This window comes from Phodopus roborovskii, unplaced genomic scaffold (assembly GCF_943737965.1).
Source record: "Phodopus roborovskii unplaced genomic scaffold, PHOROB, whole genome shotgun sequence".
Lineage (NCBI taxonomy): Eukaryota > Metazoa > Chordata > Mammalia > Rodentia > Cricetidae > Phodopus > Phodopus roborovskii.
The window spans coordinates 4,465,170-4,489,685 of record NW_026126511.1 but is presented as its reverse complement, the minus strand read 5'-3'; the positions used below and the strand labels follow the sequence as shown (position 1 = coordinate 4,489,685).

The window sequence follows — 24,516 nt, the reverse complement described above, 5'->3', positions numbered from 1 at the left end:
TCCTTTCTGTTTCTGTGAAGACATCATAACAGAAGACTTCAGGAAGGAGAGGTTTGTTTGGCTAACCCTGCCCAGGCCACAGTTCATCTTTGAAGGAAGTCGTGGCGGGAACTCAGGCAGGAGTTTGAAGCTGAGATAAATAACTTTGAGAGTTGTCTGAAACTTTAAGCCGAATCAATTGAGCAGCCTAAATAGATTTTATTGTTCTGTAGTCAAAAGCACTCCATCATTTTGGACTCGGCCCAGTTTATGCCTCGTCTGTTGCCTACTCTGTGTTTGTAGGTGTTATATGGAAAGAGGTCATTTCTGTCTGTGGAGCATCAACCTTTATCTTTATCTCCGGAAACACAGGAGGCAAAGAAATCGTAGAATTAGGAGATGAAGACAGTCTGCGGACCGTGCCTCTCAAATGCCCACTCATGTAGTGCCTTGTGTTAATGGATTACACATACAGGAGCCAAACCTCCTCTCCCCTTTTGCCCTCTTCCCCCTTTATGCGGTGCTGGAGATGGAACCCAGAGCTTCGCACATGCTAGGAAACACCCTAGTACTGACCTGCACCCCAAACCCTCTTTTAAGATTAACAGTGACTCACAAACACCCCATGGTGTTCAAAGTCACAGCCACGCTGCACTACCTCGTGTTTCTTCATGTAACCAGGTACCTTCACTACAACTCCGAACACCATCTTTCCCGGAGAAGGGACCCTGGCCACACTCCACCGTCTCCCCCGAGGGCCCCCCAGTTGGGGATATGCCCCCACACTCAGGTTTGAACAGCAGTTCACAGCTCCATGTCCTTTTAAAAAGTAATTCCTTGGCAACCTCACACTTGTGATGCCGTTCTGACTGCTCCCCCTTCTCTCCCTCTAACGCCATCAGCCTCGTTCCCGGGTTATCTTTTATGTGTCTCTGTAGGGATGCGGGTAGAGAGGGTCTGTGCCTTATTTACTCAGACCTTAGTCACCCCGCAGGCTTTCCTCCTTGACCAATAAAGTTCCGTCCTTAAAGTATTTTGTCATTAATTATTCATAATTACCTTTTAATCGACTCCCACATGCCTTTATTTTCATGTTTATCTGCAAGGATGTCTTCCGTAATTTTGCCTGACTTTTTCTTTACCTGGATGATGTGGCATAGAGAGAGATTTAACTGATTAGTTACACAGTGAGACCAACTAATGTGCTGCTGGACACAGAGCCCAGCTCTCTGCAGGAGCAGCCAGCGCCCTTAACTCCTGAGCATCTCTCCTCCCCAGCCACCGAATTCTTACACTTGGTACTGTCCAGCTTCAAAGGTTCTTTAAAAAAATAAAAACCCACCCTAGTGCTATATACATACCCAAATCTGCTATGCACGTTTTGTTGTTGTTGGTTTTTGCTGCCTCTGTTCCAGAGTGCTAGGAGGGTTAAAGGTGTGCCACCCAGCTATGTACTTAAACAACAAACAAACAACAAACAAAAACAATAACAGGGTCCTATTTCAAGGGTGCTTAGTTATTTAAACACAATTATTTTAGAGTCTTTATCAAGAATTCTCATGTCCAGAATCTGACCTGAATGTGCCTGTTTTTTTTTTTTTTTGTTTCTGGTGGTTTTGTGTATTTATCTTTTATCATGTGCTGGCTTCTAACCTTGAAAAATGAGATTTGTAGTTTACTGTCATCTTATTCCTGAGATGTATTCTTTCTGCCAGATATCTGTTTATCATATCTATCAGGAACTAGTTTAGTATCAATTCAAAGAATTCCCTGGAATATTCTTGACACAATCTGGGCTGATGAGACATAATTCATTATATTTCACTCTTATGCTGATAAAACTGTCTTAAAGAAATTATTGTTTTACGTGGGTTTGGAGTTTTAATTAAACGCAAATGTTGCAGGGCATATGGTGTTTCTGGGAAACCCTTGTCACTCTATCTCCCTTCATGCCTCTGTGTTTGTTATTGTCGGTTCTTCAGTATTTTAGCCAGCTTTACTAGTTTTAAGAAGGAGGGTTTGTTCAAAAGAGGAACTAGGCTTGCCATGGTTTAAAAATTCTCTCTCTTTTCCCCTTCCTACCCCCCTCCTTCCCCTCCCCTCCCCTCCTCCTCATCCTCCCCCCCTCCCCTCCCTTCCCCTCCCCTCCTCTTTGGATACACAAGGATAAAGCTATCAGAGTTGAAAACAGAAACCTCAGGGCAGCTTCTCAGAAGAAGGTGCTGCTCTCTCTAACTCCAGGGGTGTGATGCTCAAACCCTGCACTCACACGCACACAGCCCCATCACCAAACAGACATTACAATTAAGAACAACGAATCTTTAAAAAATTGTGTTAAAATTGCTTTCTAGCCGAAAGCAAGTCATATCGAGGCTGTGAGGTGTGTGTGTGTGTGGGGGGGGGAAAGACAGAGAAAGGACTCAGGCGACAGAGGCAGGTGGATCTCTGAGTTTGAGGGCAACTTGTCTATACAGCAAGTTCTGGGGCAGCTGCTACATAATGAGACCCTGTCTCAAGAACAACAAACACCCGTTCCCCGTCTCTCTCTATCCAGGACTATGTTTTCAACCTGTGTCCCAAGTCATCTCTAGAGCCTGGTCTACAGCATATCCGGTTACAGGTATAGTGAGGGATCTAATATAATGAAATCTGAAACCAAAACAAGACAAAAAAAAAAAAAAAAAACATTCCTTTCCTTAAGGAACGTTTCATAACCTTAAAATTTCTGTCTTTTCACTGAGCTACAAAGCAAAATTTTAGAGAACAAATTAAGAAGACAAGAGGTATTAAAGCCCGAAGAGCTGTGGGTGCTCATACCTCAACCTTCAGGATCTTACTCTTGAAAGTGTTCAGCACAACTATGACATCTCCCACATCGGTCTCTGAGTCCGTTCCTTCATGCCTAAAAGAGAAGAGCACAAATGCCATAATTTATTCAACAACAGACTACAATTTTGATGACATAAATCATTCCTTTACAATAATTTTTGTATAAAATAGTCAATTTATATATACCAAAATATTGTAATGAAGTGTTTAACTCAGCTTATTTCAGTATTATTAAAATGATCTTGAGGCACTTACAACCCCGTCATGTGACAAGCGCTGGCAACATACTGCACTGAGAGTAGAAACCAGAGAGGATCCTAGACTTGAGTGTTTTGGACTGTAGAGGGGGGAGTGTTTTGGACTGTAGAGGGGGGAGTGTTTTGGACTGTAGAGGGGGGAGTGTTTTGGACTGTAGAGGGGGGAGTGTTTTGGACTGTAGAGGGGGGAGTGTTTTGGACTGTAGAGGGGGGAGTGTTTTGGACTGTAGAGGGGGGAGTGTTTTGGACTGTAGAGGGGGGAGTGTTTTGGACTGTAGAGGGGGGAGTGTTTTGGACTGTAGAGGGGGGAGTGTTTTGGACTGTAGAGGGGGGAGTGTTTTGGACTGTAGAGGGGGGAGTGTTTTGGACTGTAGAGGGGGGGAGTTTTGGACTGTAGAGGAGTGGGAAGTACCCTGCCGTTGAGCCCGTCCTACCTGAGCAGGGCCCCACATACCTGACAGGCAGGCGGGCGGCTCACTGCTTACACAGCAAAGCTGTCAAACTACCATGGTCCCTGAACTGAGGAACGATGCTCTCTGATGCTCTCTACGTACTCAGGGAGTCGTCATGAAAACTACGTATACAGTAACACTGAAGTCTGTCAGAGCGGAAGGGCCTGCGGGTCCTGTTAATAGCCTCCTTCCATGTTATTAAGATCGGTGTGGATCTTAATGATTTTCTTACAGGAGCACGTGGGGATCCCGGCATGAATATGACCAGCTCAGGCCTTTGAGTCACTCTGACTTCAGCTTCCCTGCTCAAACCACAGCAGACAGCAGGGTCCCGTCCAACAGTTGTTCACCAGGAAACTAAAAGTGTTCCCATGTACACACCTCAAATGTCACCTTTAAAATAACCTTTAGCCACTGGGCCAGCTCCACAGCAGACAGCTGTAGAGGAGACACCTGCCTCAGGCTGCAGAGGAGGGCGATGATGAACTCCTCCATCCTGGCACTACTTGAAGTTCTTTCTAGGGCCACAGAACCATCATCTCTGGATGGTGCTACTATTATCCAAATGCAAACTGAGCCTTGCTGGTCTGGGCCTGTGCCACGGCTCCAGCAGAGCTCATCAATAATGCTGAACAGTTATCGCCACCAGACACAGGTACACTCAACAATTCGAGGAAACAGATAAGCAAAGTAGAGAAAACGGACTTCACTGCCAAGGAATTAAAGCAGGAGAAAAAGAAATCATCCAATTAATTTATATTCTCAGTAAGGTTTGAGAAGCTATTGTATGTCAGTTAAGTCTCTTACTACAAAATGGAAGAAATCACCATGTGTCAGGAAAGAATTATTTTAATTTCTTTTTCCTAGAATTCTAAATATAAAATTTAAAATTTTTAGAGAGAGTGGGAAAAGAAAAACCAATGTGGCTTCCCATTTCTCTTTGAAAACACTTGAGCAGGCCTCACAGTGGGCAGATGTAAATGCTGAGGATGCCAGATCGGTCTAGATGACAACAAGGCCTAGAGGCGAAGTTTTGGGGTTCAGCTTAAAGCCCCATGCCCCTAGGGCTTCTCAGGGTTAGGTGTGCTGGGGTGGGCTTGATTTTGGGGTTCAGAGCGAAGCTGTGCTTACTTCTTAGTACAGCAAGTGGAGGATTTCCCAAGACCATGCTGCTAACAGTTACAGGGAGCTGTCCTTCCTACCCTCCTCCATCAATGCGTCTGCTTTTATGTATGTGTGGGTACAGTCATGTGTTAGGACCTCACCACTGTGCACGGACAGACGTTAAAATCCTCTGGGGTGGCTGAGTCCTGAGAACTCACTTTCCATCATCTTGCACACTAGAACTAATGAGTGTTTTGAGGCTTTTAATTGCCATATCGAGACGATCTGCTATGTAACACTAAACCGTTATTCACACGTAAAGCTCTAAAAGTGCTTTGGAAGTCAATGAAGTGAGTCCTATCGATATTCTGCTATATTCATACATCACTGCCTAGTCGAGGTGTCATCTGAGAGGCCTCAACCAGCAACTGATTGAAGCAGACAGATGCAGAGACCCACAGCCAAGCAGTAGGCAGAGGTTGGAGAATCCTGTGGAAGGGGGGGGGAGGGTTATGGGAACCAGAGAAGCCAAGGACACCACAAGAAACCCACAGAATCCACTGACCTGGGATCACAGGTGCTCAGAGACTGAGCCACCAACCAGAGAGCTCGCACGGGCCTGACCTGGGCCCTGGGTACCTATGTTAGGGTTGTGTGGCTGGACCCTCTTGCAGGGCTCCTAACAGTGGGAGCGGGGGCTGTCTCTGACCCCTGCTTTTGGGACCCTTCCCTTCTCTCCTACTGGGTTGAATCATCCAGCCTTAATAGGAGAGGAGGTGCCCAGTCTCACTACAGCTTGGTATGCCATGGCTGGCTTACATACATGAAGAGAGAGGAGGAGGAAAATCAAAGGGCAAGGGGAGGGGCTTGGAGGAGAGGAGGCAGGGAAAATAAATTTTAAAATGGTTTGGATAACTCACCCAACTATTTCATAAATATCTTCAGATTTTCCTTCACGTAATTTCAGTATCCATGCCCCTGGGTTTGCTTTTAATTGAAAATAACCCTTTGAGAATGAAAGGGGGAAACTATTCAATTATGTGAATAAGAACATACAACTATTCATTAAAGATTCTTTATAAAGTAGCCAAGAAAGCATTTAGTGTGAACAAGAGAAAATCCTACAAATTAACTCCAAGGAAGGAGATTTTACAATAAGCTATAAATCATATTTTAAAAGTATGATTTTTCCCTGTTTTAAGACAGGATTTCAGCATGCCTGACTCAATTCTTTCCATTTTTATATGCAACTAATTCAACTTTAGGGAACTGGAGGGATGCTTCAGTGGTAAAGGACACGGCTGCAGGCTGCAGTTTGATTCCAGGCACATATGCTGGGCCGCTCACAACCGCCTAGAGCCCCAGCAGGAGGACACCATCCTCTGCTGTCTATGCATGTCCATACACAGGGCAGACATTCATACAGACACATACACACACCTAAAGATAAATCTTAAAGCGAGTCAATTTTGCTTTCTATCAGCCATTTAAAAGTAGCAATTAGTTTATCTTCACTACTAGGAAAACTTAGGGGATTTCACCAAAATGTTAAACAGCATTAATTAAATACTCAGAATACTTACAAGGTTGGCCATCACTATTGTGTCCACTACAGCAGGGTTGTGCTTTGTCCCCAGCGTAAGCTGCAGGCCCTGAGGGGGCTGTTCTGTTGTCCTATCAAAGCAATGTCCTTCAAGTAGCAGATACTCTAGCTCATACTCGGCGGTGGCAATCCCCCCAGTCTGTGGAGGAAGACAGTACCGCTTGGGTATTAAGAATCATAAGAATACAGATGTTGTAATGAATAAGAGTGTGATCCTAAAATAAAACAATATACTTTGGTTTATGACTTCAAGCCTTTCACACATGAGCAAACCGATGACTCACCAACCCCTTCAAGAGAAAAGATCATGGCTAATTTTTTCTTTCCCATACTGGTTCTTTCCTAATTTCATGATACACGAGCCAGTAACACCAATTAGGAAGGCAGTGTGCCTGGATGGGTGGTCTACAATGAACAATATTCACAGGTCTCTCAATACTTAGGTGGAATAATTATTAAAAAAAACAAAACAAAAGTTATGACTTGCTATTTTCTACTACAGCAATCATTTCAAATTGGGCAAGAAAAGTCATGTTACCCCCTACTGGCTGTCTTGGAATGAAAAATAATTGATGCCCATTGTTTAATTACAGCTAGTTGTCATTTATTTAAAAAATTAAAAATTACCCTTCCCATAGCAAAACAAAGTAGAAAGAAGAGAAAACATATACAGATGAAACAGTCTTATAAACATGAACACATGTGAATTTTTATGGGTTTATTCAAACATACCGCTTACATTTTTATGGAGCACGGTTTTCTCGAGATCAGTGTCTCTATCACCCTTTCTGGGACACTGTCTCACTCAGGGCTTGCACTCTCCTGGCTTTAAACTCACTATCTTCTGCTCTGACTCCCCAGGAGACAACTAGGTGTGTACCCGAGTGTCTGCTATTCATAAACGTAGTTTTAAAAGGCGTGGGCATTTCAACTGTTTATACATTTCCTTCTGTTGTAAGTATTATATTTTAGTTATAGACCCTTTTCTCCCTCAAATGTACAGCACAATCAAAGTATGAATGCAATCAAATGGTACATGACTTTTCAGTTTGAAAAATCTGCTAAGCAAAACATACTAGATGCTGTTCATCTTTGAAGTATTTCACACAGGAGGGTTTCAATGCTACTATAATACCTTAGAAGTATTTTCAGTAATATTTGGGAACATTCACATTGCACAGTTTTCTTTGGTGTAACTATCTCAGAAGCGATCAGAATGGTGTGGGAACTTCTCTGAGTCCGGAGATGTAACAAGCTCTTTGCAAAGAGCATTTGCTCAGTCCACTTTAAGATTCTGAATTATTCGTGAATTGCTGCTGTTCTAGGGGATGAGCTTCATTTACTATGTATAGACAAAACCCTTACAGCAACTCATTTACATGAAGGGTTTCTGGAGGAGGAACTTGGTGGAAACCAAGTTTTCTTTTTGTCCTCTTAAGCACTACAATTATAGACAACAGTTCTTAAGAAGTAAATGTTTATACACAAGTGCTCCCGCCACTTCCGAGTCTCTTGCTGTGCAGGCCAGCTGGGAGCTTCAACTAGTTCTTCTCCCACAGCCTTCAAAGCGCTGAGGCTTCAAGTGTGCACCCATGGTCAGCCCATTTTATTTCTGCTCTTTGCCTAACTCTCCTTTCTGCTCCAGTAAATGGGCATACACATTACTGGAAAATCTGTGGGATTGCTACAGATACTTTAAATGCTAACTCCATTATACAATGGTAAACAGAGCCAGCAAGGTAGGCGACTGTTACAGATTCTAGAGATTCTAAAGTGCCATCTCACTCACTGCTTCTATGAAGACACAGGACCTTGTTAGCTAACTGCAGCCACAGCTGCTGCTCATCTATGCAGTTCTGAAAAGGTCACGGGATTTGCTGCTCACTGCCGGAAGGGTTCGACTGACCTGCACTCAGCAAGCACGACAAGACTGTCACCAGGCGGCAGCACTTTTATTTCTGAGATATTAACTGTGCCACTGAAAACACTTGGGATCTTGGAAGTTATCCTGGTAATTCACACTATTTATTCTGTTATGAGACTCCCATAGCTTCTATCAGGTGACCTCAGTGGTCAGGAGGACAACAGGATTTTACTTTCCCAAATTTCTCCTCTGAACCTTTCTCTTCATGCTCTCCTGCTCCATGCATCTCTCCCATGGACAATGGCCAAGAGGAGGGAAGGAGGCCTCCCTGTCTACTAGCCAGAATCTACACTGCAAGGGATGGGGAGCAGGTGTGTTTAGCCTATAGGCCATCAAGTTCTGTTCCCTGTTTTCTACCTTAATTTTATTAAGGTCCATTTTGCTAGCTATGAGCCAGGTGCCTCAAAAGTGTTCTGCATGAAACTTCTGGAAGTTAAACTTCCTATGCAAAGTAGGTGCTCTGAGTACCGTCAATCACAACCATCATAGGCACACCTCCAAACTTCCCACATGGTTGATCTCAGTCTTCCTGAGACAGTGGCGTATGGCAATGAAAATCGTGAGGACATTTATTGTCAGCGGCTGTGGAAGTAGACAGCATATAGTGACTGATATTTCAGGTGCTGACCCACCGGACTGTGATGCAGATAATGCTGTCTAGCAGGGTACCAGGACCACTGACTCTGAACACCGGCTGCTGTAGCTGTGATTTCTCTCATGTGACTATTTTTAGTTCTTCTCTAGGAACAGCTGTGGGTGTATCTCCACCGCTGTGTGTTTATCTAATGAAAATATTCCATCTATTGGGCACACATACACCTGTGGATGATTGGGAAGATGACTTCTCACTGGTTGTATAATTGTGATATACAGAAAATATACCAGGATTGTGCTTCATAACTAGATCTTTGCATCACTGGGACTGCGAGGCACTAAAAGCTGCTTTGTTCCTTTTACTTAGACTAAAATCAGAAAATAAGAAATTTCTCCTCAGTCTAAGGCAAACTACATACGATTAGCCCAGAGCAAGTTCAAAGTAGACTAAAAGCTTTTTGTAAATAGATCGTAAGTTTAAAGCTTCACAGCTATGCACCAGGTCAGAGCCGCAGGTCAGAGCCGCAGACGTCCAAACAAGGTTACTACACAAAGCACCTTAAGAAAGACTTGCCGGCTCCTCCCTTGCCAAGTCTCCCTGGCAACAGACTTGATTCTCAAAGTTCGTCACTGGGCACCTTGCCACCTGACTCTGGCCACACTGTTAACTTTGAAACCCTGGTTGCCATGGCGAATGGCTCAGATACTTACTGCTTATCCTAGGAATGTGCTTTTGACCAATGAGTTAACACTTGCAATTTTTTTACTGCTCCAGGCCTCCTGTAAAAGTAGGCTAGAGGAGAAGAATCCAGGAGGACAGGAGAGTTCGAATGGAGACAGACAATAAAGAGACGTGACCGGAACAGCACCGCGTGAGAGGGTGCGTGCGTCCTCAGACACCACAAGTTCCTTTTACTTGCCGCAGCAGCTGACCTGAGCCCTGACGAGGAACGTGGGGCTGGACCCCCAAAGGCCCTCGTTAATTTATGAACCTGGAAACGAGGAGTTGGTTTTATAAGTGAAGCAAACATAAAAATCAAGGAAGAAGACCACACTGAGGCCTAGAGGTATATGAAAAATTTAGGATCCATGTGTGGTTGCGCACTGACTACAGTTTTAATAGACAGGGATTTAGTAATATTGCTCTTTTCTCTTTCCACGACATCCCATAATAACTTACATCTTTTAAGTTGATATTATCAAGGTCGCAGTTGCTCTGTACGGTTTCTACCAACCATCCCTCTGGAGTGATCATGTTGAGGGTTAGCAGGTATGATTCTGGGACGTCCAGGAATTTTGCCACTGGTCCACCAGAAGGACTATTGTTGGCCCCTGACATCAGTTCTGGTTCCAGAACAAAACGGTAAAAGCTGTTAATAAAACATAAAAAGAGTGTGACTAAAGTTAAAGTGATTATCTATTCCCCAAATAACTTAAAACTGCAAATGACTTAATAAACATGACTATCATAATTAAATACATCCCGTGTGCCATAGGAGTTGAGACCATTTTATATGTCTATGTGTTGTATTATATATTTTTCCTCTCCTTAGTGAAAATACTTAGAATTTCCTTAAAACATATCTGAGTTAGAGTCTACAATCCAACTGTGCCCGTTCTGTACCCTTCACGTTTGCTCAAGTCTACATTCTAGCATTTTGTGAGCTCCCGCCACACTACAAAGCGGAGAAATGAAAGGCTAGAAAATAACCAAAGTTCAAGGGGAAATTCTGATGCCAACTTCAAGTTCAATTAAAACCAAACCAACGGGATGGAGTTAAATGCTAATAGATCATTAATAACTGCAGTGTTACTGTATTTTAGCCTCATTCTTCAATACGATCACACTAAGACTGAGTCATTACTTAAGGACAGTGTGAGCCAATAGCAAGAGCATACGAATGACTCAGTTCTGCACTCACATGGTGAGTTCTGCACTGCTACTCTGGCTGTTCTTTAGGAAGATGGACTTTAGGCTAAAAATAAAGGTAGTGTGCTTTCTGCTTGCCCCCTAACAGTGAACACCATGATGTAAGGAAGAACATCATGAAACATGGGTCTGAAAAAAGTGCCTACAATGTGGTTAACCCCAAAGTTTTTGAAGTCACTGAGTCCCCCTTGTTAACGTCTCAATAAATACCAAGTCAACTCTCTAAGAACACGTATAAACAGAATCCATACAGTTCCTGCAGTAAGGGGAAAGATGTACTGAGTAGGGTTGTTTCAGCTTCCTGCTGAAGTTCGGCTCACACACAGGGTTAGTCCATGACAGAGCTCCCTTCGTGCATCCTCCAGTCCTTCAGGACTGAGCGATGGCGATGCGGCCCACTTACCTTCCTAAGGGGGCTTCGGAAAGCTTGCTCCTACAGTTCATGAACAGCGTTATCCTTGTGTTTACAATCTTGCCCAGCACCTATTAGAAACACCCATATTTGACTTTCAAATAACACAACGGCTCGCAGTTACTGAGCAAATATTACCTACCACTCATCGTCACATCTGACATGGATGGCAATACGTCACATACGTGACGCACGTCACATCTCCACATACTCTTAGATGCTGCACAGAGACTTACCTGCCCAAGCACACAGGGAGCTACAGATGTCGACATTCAGACAAGTGAGTTCAGCGCCCCGCCGTAAGCTCCTAGTCACCCATTTACAATCACTTCCCGGGTTTTTCAGTTTCCTTAGCATCGAAGGGAATGCGATGTCATTACTAGAACCTTGGTTTGCCTAGGGTGCCCTCATCTTTTTAGAATTTCACCCCGTATCTTAATAAATTTAGACAGTTCTAGGCCATTCACAGATGACCTACCCTTTCTTTCCTCTTACTTGTCATTAAATCAACAAGACGTGGGAGCAAATCTTATTCACCATCTCTGCACAGACAACAAAGAACAGGTGATTCAAAAGCTATTAACCAACAAAGGCTGTGGACAAAGGGGGGGATGTACACGGAACACGAAGAATGCAGACTTCCTGAGGAATTAGAACACATCGGACATTAAGAGCTTTGAGTTTAACTTCCATTCTGTCACTCCTATTTGCTACCACAAGGGTCACTGGATGACTAGCCCACATTTCACCAACTCTGAACAGTTGAGTCAGCCATCTGACTACAGGGTGACAGAGAAGCTAGAGACTACAGCCAATGTATATGATGTTATTTTATAAGTATATTATTCCCTAAAGTTAAAAAAAAAAAAAACCTCGGAAATACAAGCAGTAAAGTGCAATTCCTCTCTCTTATCTCTATAATTTTACATTTATAATTTATAAATTCTGCCTTGATGGGGGTTTTAAAGGTAAAATAATTTTTTTCCTGAGTAATGCCTCTTTATGGGAACAAGGAAGTTGTACATTAAAAATCAAAGATAATTTGGGCACTGTATTTCAAGAAGTTCACACATGAAGGATTTACAAATGCTAAGAAAGAATGTTGAAACAGCCATGAGCTTTGCACCGCTCATACTCGGTAGGGAAACAGCATCAATGTCTAAGATTATCACCTCATCAATAAGTACACCTATAAAAATCATTTGCAATAGATTCCCTTGATGTGGTCTACTGTCTGAGAAAGCTACAGCGTGGGACTCTGGTGGAATACAGCAGTGTCAGCCCCCGATTATCAGATTACTTATTAGATTTACGATCACAACTTTGGCCTTTTCTCAAGGGAAGCCAACAGTCAGAGGCATTTCCAATTCTGAGAGCATTAGCTTTTTGTTTAGCACTTTTGAGATTGTTCTATAATCACATCGCTTTCCCTTCCCTCCCTCCCATGTCTGCTCCTCTACACACCTGTTCTCTTTCAAATTCATGACCTCATTTCCTCTTGGTTACACACACACACTCTACACACACACACACACACACACACACACTCTACACACACACACACACACACACACACACACACACACACACACACACACACAGAAAAACAACGTGCTCAGTTCATTGTGTTACTGTGTGTTTTCAGGGCTGATCATTTGGGTAACACATTGGTGTGTTCTTTCCTATTTCTCCTATCCTCAGCATTCCGTAGTTACCTGTAGTTGAGAACATTTCCCAAACACCCCCTCCTCCCCCCCCCTTTGTTTCTCCCGCACTCCCTCCCTCCACCCGCCTGTCTCAGGCAGGGTATGGCTGTGCAGCCCAGCACGGCCATACACCCGCCATCTTTGTGCCTCTATGTCTTGACTGTTAGGACTACAGACACATGCCAGAACGCCAGGCGTCGTCTACTTTCATCCTTATGAAAGGCTGCCGGGCAGTGTCCAGAATTTTAACAAGTGATCTTGGGTTATTCGACAATCTTCAGCACCTTTCATGCTCGACTGCGAGATGACACAGTAGCTTCTCCTTGATGAAGAGTCTGTTATTTTGGCCCTTGCTATATAGGCACCAAATGTACAGGCACAGCCTCTCTGTTCTTCCTTCCCTGAGCTCATCTGTTGGGTAGAACCACTTCCTGCCCTTTACATCTCACTGAATAAAAGTGAGCATCAGCTTCTCCGAGACGCACCATTCACGACACGGGAGGAAGCTGCATTGATTTGCTCAGGCTGTCCTAGTACAATGTCACAGACGAGTGCATTCAACTACAGAGACTCTTTTCTCACATCCTGAAGGCTGGGAAGTCCAAGATTTAGGTCTATTTATTTGGCAGCTGCCATGTTACTATAGTTACCTGACCTCTGTGTGATGGAGGATGGAGAGATAATGGGAGAGATACAGAGTTTATGTCTTCCACATACGCTACAATAGGGTCCCTTCCTGGTGACGTCATATAGCTTTACCACCTGAAGGTCCCACCAGGCAGGGTTTGGAATTCATCAAAGCGTACCTCATGTGCCACAACATGGACTTGGGAGGGAGCAGCAGCTCAGCCTACAGCAGCACCCAACACTTGTGCACCGCTCTACTATCCTGTGGTGATATTAGTCATAACTTATTTTTATTTTTAGGCAAAAAAGGGGTATGTGGTGAAATCTCATTTGTATGAATACAGCCTTGTGAAGGTCAGAGGATGGAGCTTGCTATTAGCAAACCATAGAGGTCTGGAGGTCTACACGCAGACAGGAAGTGAGATGGCGGCGCGGAGACAGGATTATAGGCAGGAGGAAGCAGGAACTTGCTCTCTTATGACCTGGGAAGCTGGAGAGGTAAGCTGTGCCTTGCTCTCTCTCTCTGATCCTCAGAGATGCTTTATTTGTACAAACAAGATATCACCACACTATCCTACACTGAAGTGCACATACTTCATACATGTATGTATGTGGGCGTGTGTGTGCTTAAAACATCAGGTGACATAAAGATCTCAGAAGAGCACAAACACTTCCTTATACTTAATACAGTCATGAATATTTAAGTCTCAAGTTGAAAAGGTTTGGTCTAATTTCTATGATCTTACAACCAATAGCTGTGCCATCTTCTGAGCCTCTCTTGTCAAAGGATCCACAATAGCAACGACATCAAAGAACAGATCATTCTCTGGAGGATTTATCTTTATCACACTAGAACAAGAGAAAGTAAGATAAACAAGGTAGGTCAAGCTTATAAAATATATCCGTAAATGTGACCTTAGCTATGTACATTCTTATGAGTTGCTTGCTTTCCCTCAAAGTTGAGAAATTCTGGCTATGTAATAAAATGCAAATTTGAAATTTGTGGGCGTCACATTGTAAAGTAATAAAGAATCTGAGAAAATGAAGTACTTTATAAATATGCAATTAAAATACACAATGAAGAATAAGACTACCACAGCAAAAGGTCTGGTAGTTTTTGTGTTAGGTGACTATATTTTCCTAAGATCTGAGAATTAACTACTTTGTACTTTTACACACCCGGTATTGTAAAAAATCAACAGATAATACAGGGAGTAGGGAGCAAACACGTACTCAGTATGGTAATTTATTTGGACCCAGCCTCCTCTCTTTACCTCCTGCTCATCCTTTCCTGTCTGTTCCCATTGATCTAAATCATAAACTAGGAGACAGACTAACCTTAAAGGGAAACGGGAAAGTGTCCGGTGGGAGATGGTCACGAACATGCATGTTATCATAGACCACGCTAGCTTGATGACTGCTTTCACACTAGTCATGTGCATTTTCTTGGATGAGGGAAGAGTTGTGTAACAGTACAAAGAGGCTCACAAAGCAAGTGCACCCAAGTGCAGCTACAGGGGTGGTAGTTATGTCTGCTGCAGAAGGGCTCTTGAGTGAGAAAGGGATGCTCATCAGTTATTGAAACATGAAACCTTACAAATAACTGTCATATTGTAGCACCTGTAGAAATTGGTTGTCGTAAGGCTCCATTGTGAGGTAATTGGTCCCACTATGCATCTGTTCCCTGCTACGTTAACTTCCCCCACACAACTGCTGATTCTTCAGGGCTGTACTGTGTTTTAGTTCCAATGACATCATTTAACTACACGCATCACACCACAGATTAAAGACAGCTTTCCTAACTGAGTGTGGAGCTGCACAGTTACCAGCACAGCACCGAGGAGGATGAGGAAGAGGCTCGTGATCTCAAGACCAGCTACACAGCAAGCTTGAGGCCACCCTACAGAATAAGATCCGGCATCAAATAAATGTCTCCCACACAAATTAAAAAGCTAATGTGAAATACTATCTGTTTGAAAGCAGTTGTAGATAACGTAGTGTGAAGGCATCTTATGGATCTTACATTAAGTAGGACTCCTGCAGAGATGGGAATTTCACACACTGAAAATAAACACTATTGTAGCTGGACACTTTACTCTGTTTCATCTGGTCCCTCTGGACCAGTCTCTCTCCCCCACTGGGTACCTGCGGCCGCTTGCAAAATAACACTCTAAGGCTCAATATTAAAGTATCTTTGTTTGGCCAATGGCTCAGCCCTATTACTGGCTAGCTCTCGCTTATAAATTAACCCTTTTCTACTCATCTATGTATTGCCACAGGCCGTGGCTTCCTGGTGATGCTCCGGCATGTTGCTCCTTCAGTAGCTACAGGGCATCTGCCCGACTGCTGTACTTCTCTCTCTCTGCCGTCTTTGTCTGGATTTCCTGCCTAGCTATATTTTGCCTGGCCATTGGCAGAAGCAACTTTATTCATCAGCCAATAAAAGCAACACATTCATAGCAAACAGAAGGGCACCCCTTATCACAGTATCATTTGTAATGATCAAAGATGCTTGTTCCTAATAATACTGAAAAATAAATATCATGGTAAGTATAACTTAAAACTTTACATCCTAAATGTGTTTTTATTCACTAAGCTCTTCAATTGGATTTGTGGTGTGTGTGTGTGTGCCATGTGGTGTGACATCTATGTGTGTGGTGTGGTGTGGTGTGCTGTGGTGTGTGTGTGAAGTATGTGTGTGTTAATAATGTGATACTAGGGACCAAACACGGCCTCATGCATGCAAGGCAAACACATCCTCTACTACTGAGCTATGCTGTAGATTTTTTTCTTTATGTTGCTAGTTGTAATTGTACTGAACAGGAACCTTTAGTTTTTACTATGCTGTAAATGAAATGGAAATAATGCACGACACGAAGAGAGAATGCATGAACTCATCCATCGTAGGAACAGTCAGACATTGTGAGAGGGTTACCTGTGGCTCTCCCTGAGCAGTGTGACACCCTGAGAGGCACGCATGGGCAGCGGAGATACAAGTGCGTCTATTTTCATCACAAGATCACTCATGCTATGGAAACAGAGAAGCGGTGTGTGAGACTCCAGCGAGAGAGGGATGCCCTGTCCCTACACACAGCTGTCGGTCCCCCTCACAGAAGTAAACTACACAGGACACAGACTGTGACCACATTCTCTGGAAAGGCAAGGCACTCACACGATAAACACAAAGGGGTCTTTACAGCTGGAGCCAGAGTTTAAATGAAAAACACAAGACGAGACCTGAGCCACAGTCTTTATGAAAATGGCTCCTCTTGTGAACGCAGAGGCACAGCTAGGTGAACACGAACCAGAGAAAGAATGACTTACAGGACACAAACACTGGCCTCAGAGTTAAGTGACGGCAGGTAAATGTATGGCTGATTATCACCTTTATGACTTCTATTATGTATCTTGTCTAAATAGTCAAACGCTTTCTACCTTTAAAAGAAAATAATGTAAAACACTAAATTCTGAAATGAGTTGCTCCATTACCTTTAAATACTTACTGTTTTGAGTTGATTTCCATATTTTCAACAATGTCTTTAATTTTCTCTACTGAATTACTAAATGTTATCTTTTCAATCAAGTGAAAATCTTCTATGTAGAGCTCTTCATGTAAAGGTCCTAAGAACTTAAAGGTTTAAGTTTTAGTTTATTGTTTTATTGTTGGCTATTTTCATGGAGACATTCAGGAAAATTCTCTTTTCCCATGTTTACTATGCTACCACTATCAACTGTACGACCATGAGCATTTTCAGAGGGGGCTATCACATGTACCGCTATTACATGTGTATCCACAGCCCTGCTGTAGAACACGGGGCTGACCTATGTGCAGCCACCAGTGCATGTGTGTCCACAGCCCTGCTGTGGTGAAGTCTTGCTTCCATAAATAGAGCCTGTCTCAAGGTCAGAGAATGGAGACTGCCATTAGCTAACCATAGAGGTCTGGAGGTCTGTACATGTTTATAGCTTGTAAAGGACTATCAGCATGTGAAAATCTATACACGCATACTCGAGGGTGTGCAAAAACTAGCCTTCACGTAACATAAAAACACTGAGGCAGAGGGGAGAGGACGTGGTGATGTGCTTTGTACACCTTCCACAGCACTGATGTCTCAAAGGTGTCACGGGGTAGAGCTACAACACACATGTCATTACAATACGCTAAAGCTGGGTGCACGGAGAACCCTCTGCTTTCCGTAACTGAGGGAAGGATGGCGTTACCACGGCCAGGGAAGCCGTGGTGGGTTCCTGACCCATTTTATTTACCCTGAGCTCTGACTGGCATGTAATACATGAGTGCCACCCATGAACTGTGTATGTCACACTGCCCTGTGGGGTCTCTGTTCACAGCGCCAGTATCCATTAAACCCTAAAAAGTGACTTCTACTTACTTTCCCGTTGCTGACAATACCAATTTTGCCAGGTTGTAATTTAAGTACATCTTGACAGAATAAATGGTGGGTGAGGAAAATATTTACTCCAACAGTGTTATATTTTTTCTCAAAAGCATTGTTATCCATCTCCTAAGGTACAAGTTAAAAAAGAAAACAAACAAAAAATAGAAAAAAAACAAGTTAAAAATGATGAAACTATTAAAAATGAATAAAATGACAAAGTAGCAGTATACAATTAATGTATACAAACCTCACATTAATATTAATAAAATTATGCAAATTGTGAATAAAATATTTTCTTCTGAAGCAACATTTTAAAGGTATAATTTTCTTTTGTCAAATCACTCACAAAACCATTAAATCTTGTTAACAGTACATATAGTTATAAAGTTTTCATTATTTGACCATTTAAGGGAGATTTGTAGATCATTATAATGTTTAACTAAAATTTAACGTTAAAGAAATGAAATGTTTATTAAATCCTGAACTTAGTATCTCACGTTTGATGCTCTCAAAGAGTAGTGTTTAAAATAGAAATACTCCATCTTGCCCCAGTGTACAAATCACAGAAGACCAATTTAATAACTCTATTTAAGCAATGAAATACTGAGCATACTTCTTGGCAAAAAAGGTGAGGATATCCGTGGAAAATCAATCAGAAGAAGTTGTTATACAGCTCCTCCCGATCAGTCCTGCCAGACTGTAACACATATACAACTCATCTTGGTATGTTGTTTGTGCACAGCTAGAAGGCCTTAATGTGCTCAAGTTTGAGCGCATTGCCATGCACTCCTATCATGACAGAAATTTCCATCACACCATTCAATATGGTAACCATGGCCACAGCATGACTGGAAACAAAATCCATATTTTAAGTGTATGCTGGTCATACGTAGCCAGTGGCTGCCATCTTACAGACAGAATCCCCAGGCTTTCTCAACCCCGATTTCTTCTCGGCCTGCAAACTCCCATCATGCTCTAGGGGACAGCCATGCATTAGTCCCAACTTCTTATACTTGTCAATATTTTTCAGTAGTATGGTTCTTTAAGTATATAAATTAGGGTTTTGAAATGTGTGACACACACATGCACGCACGCATGCACACACTCGCTCACACACCATTATTTTACTGACCATATGAAGGAATGTTTTAATTTTCTCTCCAGAATAAATTGCTTCAGCGGTTTCTTCTTTTGCCAGTTCTCTGAGAAATCTTCTCAAAAGGCTGTTTTTATGTGTAAGAAAAGCTGCCAGAATTCCTCTAGAAATTACTGTGTTTTCTTCATTTATCTTTGATGTGGGATTATAAATGATCCCCAACCGAGTATGAACACTTGTTTCCTGTAAGGCACATTGAGAACAGAAGACCGTTACCTGAGACAGCTTTTACAGTTTGCTGACCTTACTTACACCTCTTTTTACGGTTGGACTTTCCATGATGATCACACAAATGAGTAATTATCACCACAACAGCCACAGAGACCACCATTTAGTAACCATACCCATTTCTTTAGTATAAAGAGTCTTTGGTAGTAAAACATTTAGTCACTTTGTGACTGTATAAAAAAATCCATAAAATATACAAAATACAAATTTAATATTTAGTGAATTCGACCATGAACTATGCAGGTGAAGAAATCAGCACTGTCAGTGACCCAGACAGCTAGCCCCGTCACCCAAAATTTATACCAGTAAGTTTTATTTCTGAGTCCCTACATCTCTTTATGTATGCATGCATATATGTATATATATATGTATTATGAATATATAATTTTTCTAATTTTACATACTGATCCCAGTTCCCTCTTCCTCCCTCCCTCCCATGAGACTCCCGACCCTCCCCATCCCATTTTCCCCCACTCTACAGGGAGGGTGATGCCTTCCATGAGGGGTCATCTAAACCTGTCAAGTCATTTGGAGTAGGGACTAGGCCCTCCCTCCTGTCTCTAGGTTAAGGGAGTATCCCTCCATGGGGATGTGCTCCCAAAGTCCTTTCATGCACCAGGAATACATCCTGGTTCCACTGTCTGAGGTCCCTTAGACTGCCCAGGCCTTCTAACTGAGACCTATGTTCAGGGGGCGGTCTGTATTGTGGTTAAATAAGGATCAGGAGAAACAAATAGGCTGAACAGATGTTTATTCAGGGAGAAATAACTCACAACATAGACAGATGAACACCAGCAGGTTCCTGGTCCCAAGGATGCCGGGGGATGCTCTCCTGTCCTGGTGCTACAAGCAAGAGAGCTCCCAGGGCCCCCTCCTCAGCCTTCGTTCCCCCAGGTCATGTCAGCCCCGGTCCCCACCCGCAATGGGCGTGGTCTGTGCTGCAGGTGTGGACAAAGTGAGTATCTCACTACAGGTCTGAGTGGGTACAATGCTGGTTTCCCAGCTATCAGTCTGGGGGTCCATGAACTCCCCCTTGTTCAGTTCAGCAGTCTCTGTGTCTCTGTGGGTTTCTGTAGCCTGGTCTTGACCCCATTTTTTTTTTTATCACTCCTCCCTCCCTGTAATTGGATTCCAGGAGTTCGGCTCAGTGTTTAGCTGTGGGTGTCTGCTTCTGCTTCCATCAGCTCTTGGATGAAGACTCTAGGATGCCACATAAGTTAGTTATCAGTCTCATTATCAGGGAAGGGCATTTAAGGTAGCCTCTCCATTGTTGCTCAGATTGTTAGTTGGGGGGTCACCCTTGTAGGTCTCTGGGCATTTCTCTAGAGTCAGATTTCTCTTCAAACCTATAAAGGCTCTCTCTATTATGGCATCTCTTTTCTTGTTCTCCTCTATTCCTCCCTCAACTCAATCTTCCTGGTCCCTATGTTAGTCCCGACATTTCTAACAGTAAACGCTTAACCATCTTCAAATTTCACATAGGTGGGTTAACATAGCAAGTGAAATTCTGTGCTCTCTTACCAATGTTTTTAGAACTTCAATATTTGAAGCAGCCAAATGACTTACAAAATATCTGCATGAGTTACCGCTTCCAGCAACAGCACATCGGTGTTTATTATATCAAAGGCCATGCACCTTTCCCCGTCATTTAAATTTAAGTCATCAGTGCATTAAGGAAGGGTCTCCCTTCCTTTCCCGCTCATCACCAACGGCACTAAGCATCCACCGCCATGTCAGTGGCAACTCCTGCCTCCATTCTCTGCTCTGCTTCCAGGATTTTTGAAAATTAGGTTTTTTTTGACGGGTTGTGTACATGTTTGATGTTCACAGCTCAACAGATAACACAGTGCAGCCATGTTTGCTCGCTCTGTGGCTTGGACTCCATGCCGAGGTTTGGCAAAAAGTAATTTGTATTTAATTTTAATTTACACTAGTTCAATGTATTAATAGTTTTAACGGATGTCACTAGGCTTTATTGTCTATTTTAGAAACTGTTGCTTTGAAGTCATAAAGATGATCTTCACAGGAAGGCATTGTTTTTGTTTTTATGTGTGAGGCTATTTCCCATCACCTGGAGTGGATTTTATATGATGTCAAATGTGGAGAGATGAGGACTATTCTTACTGTCTCACAGGCTAACTTTATCTGTTTCTGATATCTTTATTTCCTTCTGATTTTCTCTTTTCTGTTTGAGTTAAGAAAAAAAATTATTTTAAATTATGTAGACATTAAAAAAGGTCTTGACAGTAATAACCTAATTATTGTCCATTTCTCTGTTTATGAGTATTTTAGTATTCTTGGTCCTTAGAATATTTTCTTAAATTAGTGAATTAGTGTGACAATTTCAAATAATATGGATGCCCCTATTGGAACTGTAATAAGGCTACATATCAATTATGGTAGAAATGGCACCTTTACAATATTGATTAATGACCACAGTATAGTCTCCCATTCACACAGGATGTTTGTATTAAACTTTGTTACACTGGTTTCTAGTATTTGGTAATTTTAATGCTAGTATAAATGGTATATTCATTACACTTTAATTTCTTGTTATAATTCTTACGATTATAAAAAGACCTAATAGCAACCTATTATAGCAGAAAAATTTATCCTAATAATGTATATGCCCACAGGGTCAGTTATGACCTCTTAGATAGCATCCTTTAAGGTCCTCAGGTTGAGGCAATGGCAGCCGTGTGAATACGTTTTCTCTTTTGACACACCTAAATCACATATTTAAATTTTTTGATAATTAAATTCTTTTTCACATCAGTCAGGGAAGTGTAAAGTCTGCATGCAAATCCTTACCTCTCCCTCAGCTCTTCCAAATCCAATCCTGAGTTTATCCTAGCAGACACCTGTGCAGAACACCTGTGCAGGCTCCCTTTGTCCTCATCTCCAGGGGATCACAGGGACCCTCTCCCCCTAACCTCCCTCCCCCTACTCATGGCTTTGTTAAGGTCTCCACCCCCCACAGCTTGTAACATTAAGAGCTTTGTTTTCTATGTTTATTTTTTTATTGTTGTGTGTTGTGAGAAATTTCTTTTCTGGTCCAGTCTTCTGGGTGTTCTGTATACTTTTTGTACCTTGATACATTTGCACCTTCTTTACATTAGGGAAATTTTCTTCTGTGATTTCTTTAAGAGATTTATTCATTTCATATCTAAAGCCCTCCATAATCTTCACATGGGCTGATTGGAGATATTTTTCTCATGCCTCATCTAGGCTGCAATTCTCATTGGGGAAAATACCCAATAACATATAAAAGCATATTAGAACAATGGTTTTCAACCTGCAGGTTGTGAACCCTTTGGGTGTTGAACCACCCTTTCACAGGGGTCACATACGGATGTCCTGCATAACAGACAGACATGTACATCATGATTCATAACAGACAGACATGTACATCATGATTCACAACGGCAGCAAAATTGCAGTTATGAAGTTTCAATGAAAATACTTTTATGGACACCCATACCTAAACACTGAGTCAAACTAGAATCCAGACGCAGATGGAGAGGACAAGACCAGGCGGCAGAAACATAGAGACAGCTGCCCTGAACAAGGAGGAGCTAACGGCCCCCCACACTGATAGCTGGGAATCCAGCATGGGACTGACTCAGACCCCCTGAATATGGGTCTCAGCCAGAAGGACTGAGCAGTCTAAGGGACCTCAGATAGTGGAGCCAGGATGTATCCCTGGTGCACAAAAGGACCTTGCAGACACATCCCCCATGGAGGGATACACCCTTAACCTAGAAACAGGAGAGAAGCCCCAGTCCGTACTTCACATGACCTGACAGATCTACATGACCCCAACTGGATGGCATTCCCCTAAATATGGAATTGGGGTGGGGGGATGGGAGGGGAGGGTGGTTAGAGTGCATGTGAGAGGGCAGAGAGGGTAAAAGGGAGGAAGGGAGAGGGAACTGGGATCGACATGTAAAATAATAAATTAAATAAAAAAATTAAATTAAAAAATTCTTAAACCACAGATCTTTTGAGTATAACGACTCTCAAGGTAGCCTTCCCCAGCTCTCCTCCAGTGTGACTGATGGTGAGAGACCCAGTCTTTCTAACCCTCTTCTGTTTAAACAGGGTTTGCCTCCACAGTGAAATCTACACAACTTTAAATGGTTGAACCCAACTTGCACTCACTGCAATCATTTTAAATCCCTCTCCACAGAGCTTCAGGGAACCCTATGTAAGAGGAGGTGGAAAGAGCCAGGAAAAACAGGACACTAAGTCAGCTGAGCAAAGCTCACCTGAACTCACAGAGACTGAACATCAAGCATGGGACCAACACACGGCTGCATCGGAGGCTTGGCAAGTATCTTGTGGTATTCAGCTTAGAGTTTTTGTGGGACAACTGAGTGTGTGAACAAATGGGTCTCTGATTCTTATGACTTTTGTTGGAGCCATTTTTCTTCTGTTGGGTTGCCTTGTCCAATACAACTTTAAAATTTTATTGTGTTTTGTTATCTTTATCTGCTATCTCTTCGAAGCCTGTTCTTTCCTAATAAGAGACAGAAAGCGAACATTCGAGCCTGGAGGTGCAGTGAGGAGGAACAAGGAGGAAAATTGTATTCAGGGTGTATTGTATAAGGAAAGAGTCTATTTTCAATAAAAGTAAAAATTATATGACCAAAAAAGAAAAGAAGAGAAAAGAAAAGAAAAAAAAATACTTTTACGGTTGGGGGTCACCACAACTTGAAGAACTGTATTGAAGGGTTGCAACATTATTAGGAAGGTTGAGAACCACTGAGTTAGAATGACACCAGACTTCTCAGCAGGGGCTCTCAAAGCCAGAAGAACCTGGGCAGGCGTTGCTGCAGATACCAAGAGACCACAGATGCCAGCCCAGGCTACTATACCCAGCAAGATTTTCAATCATGATAGATGGAGAAGCAAAAGACATTCTATGATAAAAACCAAACTTAAACAGTATCCATCTATAAATCAAGCTATATGGAAGGTGCTAGAAGGAAAAAAAAATCCAACCTAAAGATGTTACACTCAGAAAATAAATAATCCCAGGCCAGCAATGAAAGTAGAGGAAAGGCTCACACACTACCAGCCACCGCCATCGCCACCACCAAAATAACAAGAATTAACAAAGACTGGTCATTGATATCTCTCAATACCATGGTCTCAAATCCCCAATCAAAAGACAGAGTAACAGAACAGATGTGGAAACAGGATTCATCCTTCTGCTTCTTCCAAGAAACACATCTTAATATCAAACACAAATATCATCTCAGGGTAAAAGGATGCAAAAAAAATTCTCCAAGCAAATGGACCTAAGGAAAGCAAGC

At 42.5% G+C, this 24,516-nt stretch overlaps 1 protein-coding gene across 1 annotated transcript in view; it reads right to left on the bottom strand.

The window, feature by feature from the left end:
* The window catches only part of Uggt2 (UDP-glucose glycoprotein glucosyltransferase 2), an 88,487-nt gene that overhangs the window by 18,347 nt on the left and 45,624 nt on the right, over positions 1-24,516 (bottom strand). Inside the window, exons 21-31 of the mRNA XM_051195220.1 lie at positions 18,947-19,153; positions 17,809-17,940; positions 16,921-17,045; positions 16,353-16,445; positions 14,164-14,266; positions 11,076-11,155; positions 9,923-10,112; positions 6,205-6,363; positions 5,542-5,627; positions 2,797-2,881; positions 1,039-1,121 (exon numbers count right to left, since the gene is read on the bottom strand). Coding sequence (XP_051051177.1) covers positions 1,039-1,121; positions 2,797-2,881; positions 5,542-5,627; positions 6,205-6,363; positions 9,923-10,112; positions 11,076-11,155; positions 14,164-14,266; positions 16,353-16,445; positions 16,921-17,045; positions 17,809-17,940; positions 18,947-19,153 — 1,343 coding nt within the window. The remainder of the gene's footprint in view (positions 1-1,038; positions 1,122-2,796; positions 2,882-5,541; positions 5,628-6,204; positions 6,364-9,922; positions 10,113-11,075; positions 11,156-14,163; positions 14,267-16,352; positions 16,446-16,920; positions 17,046-17,808; positions 17,941-18,946; positions 19,154-24,516) is intronic.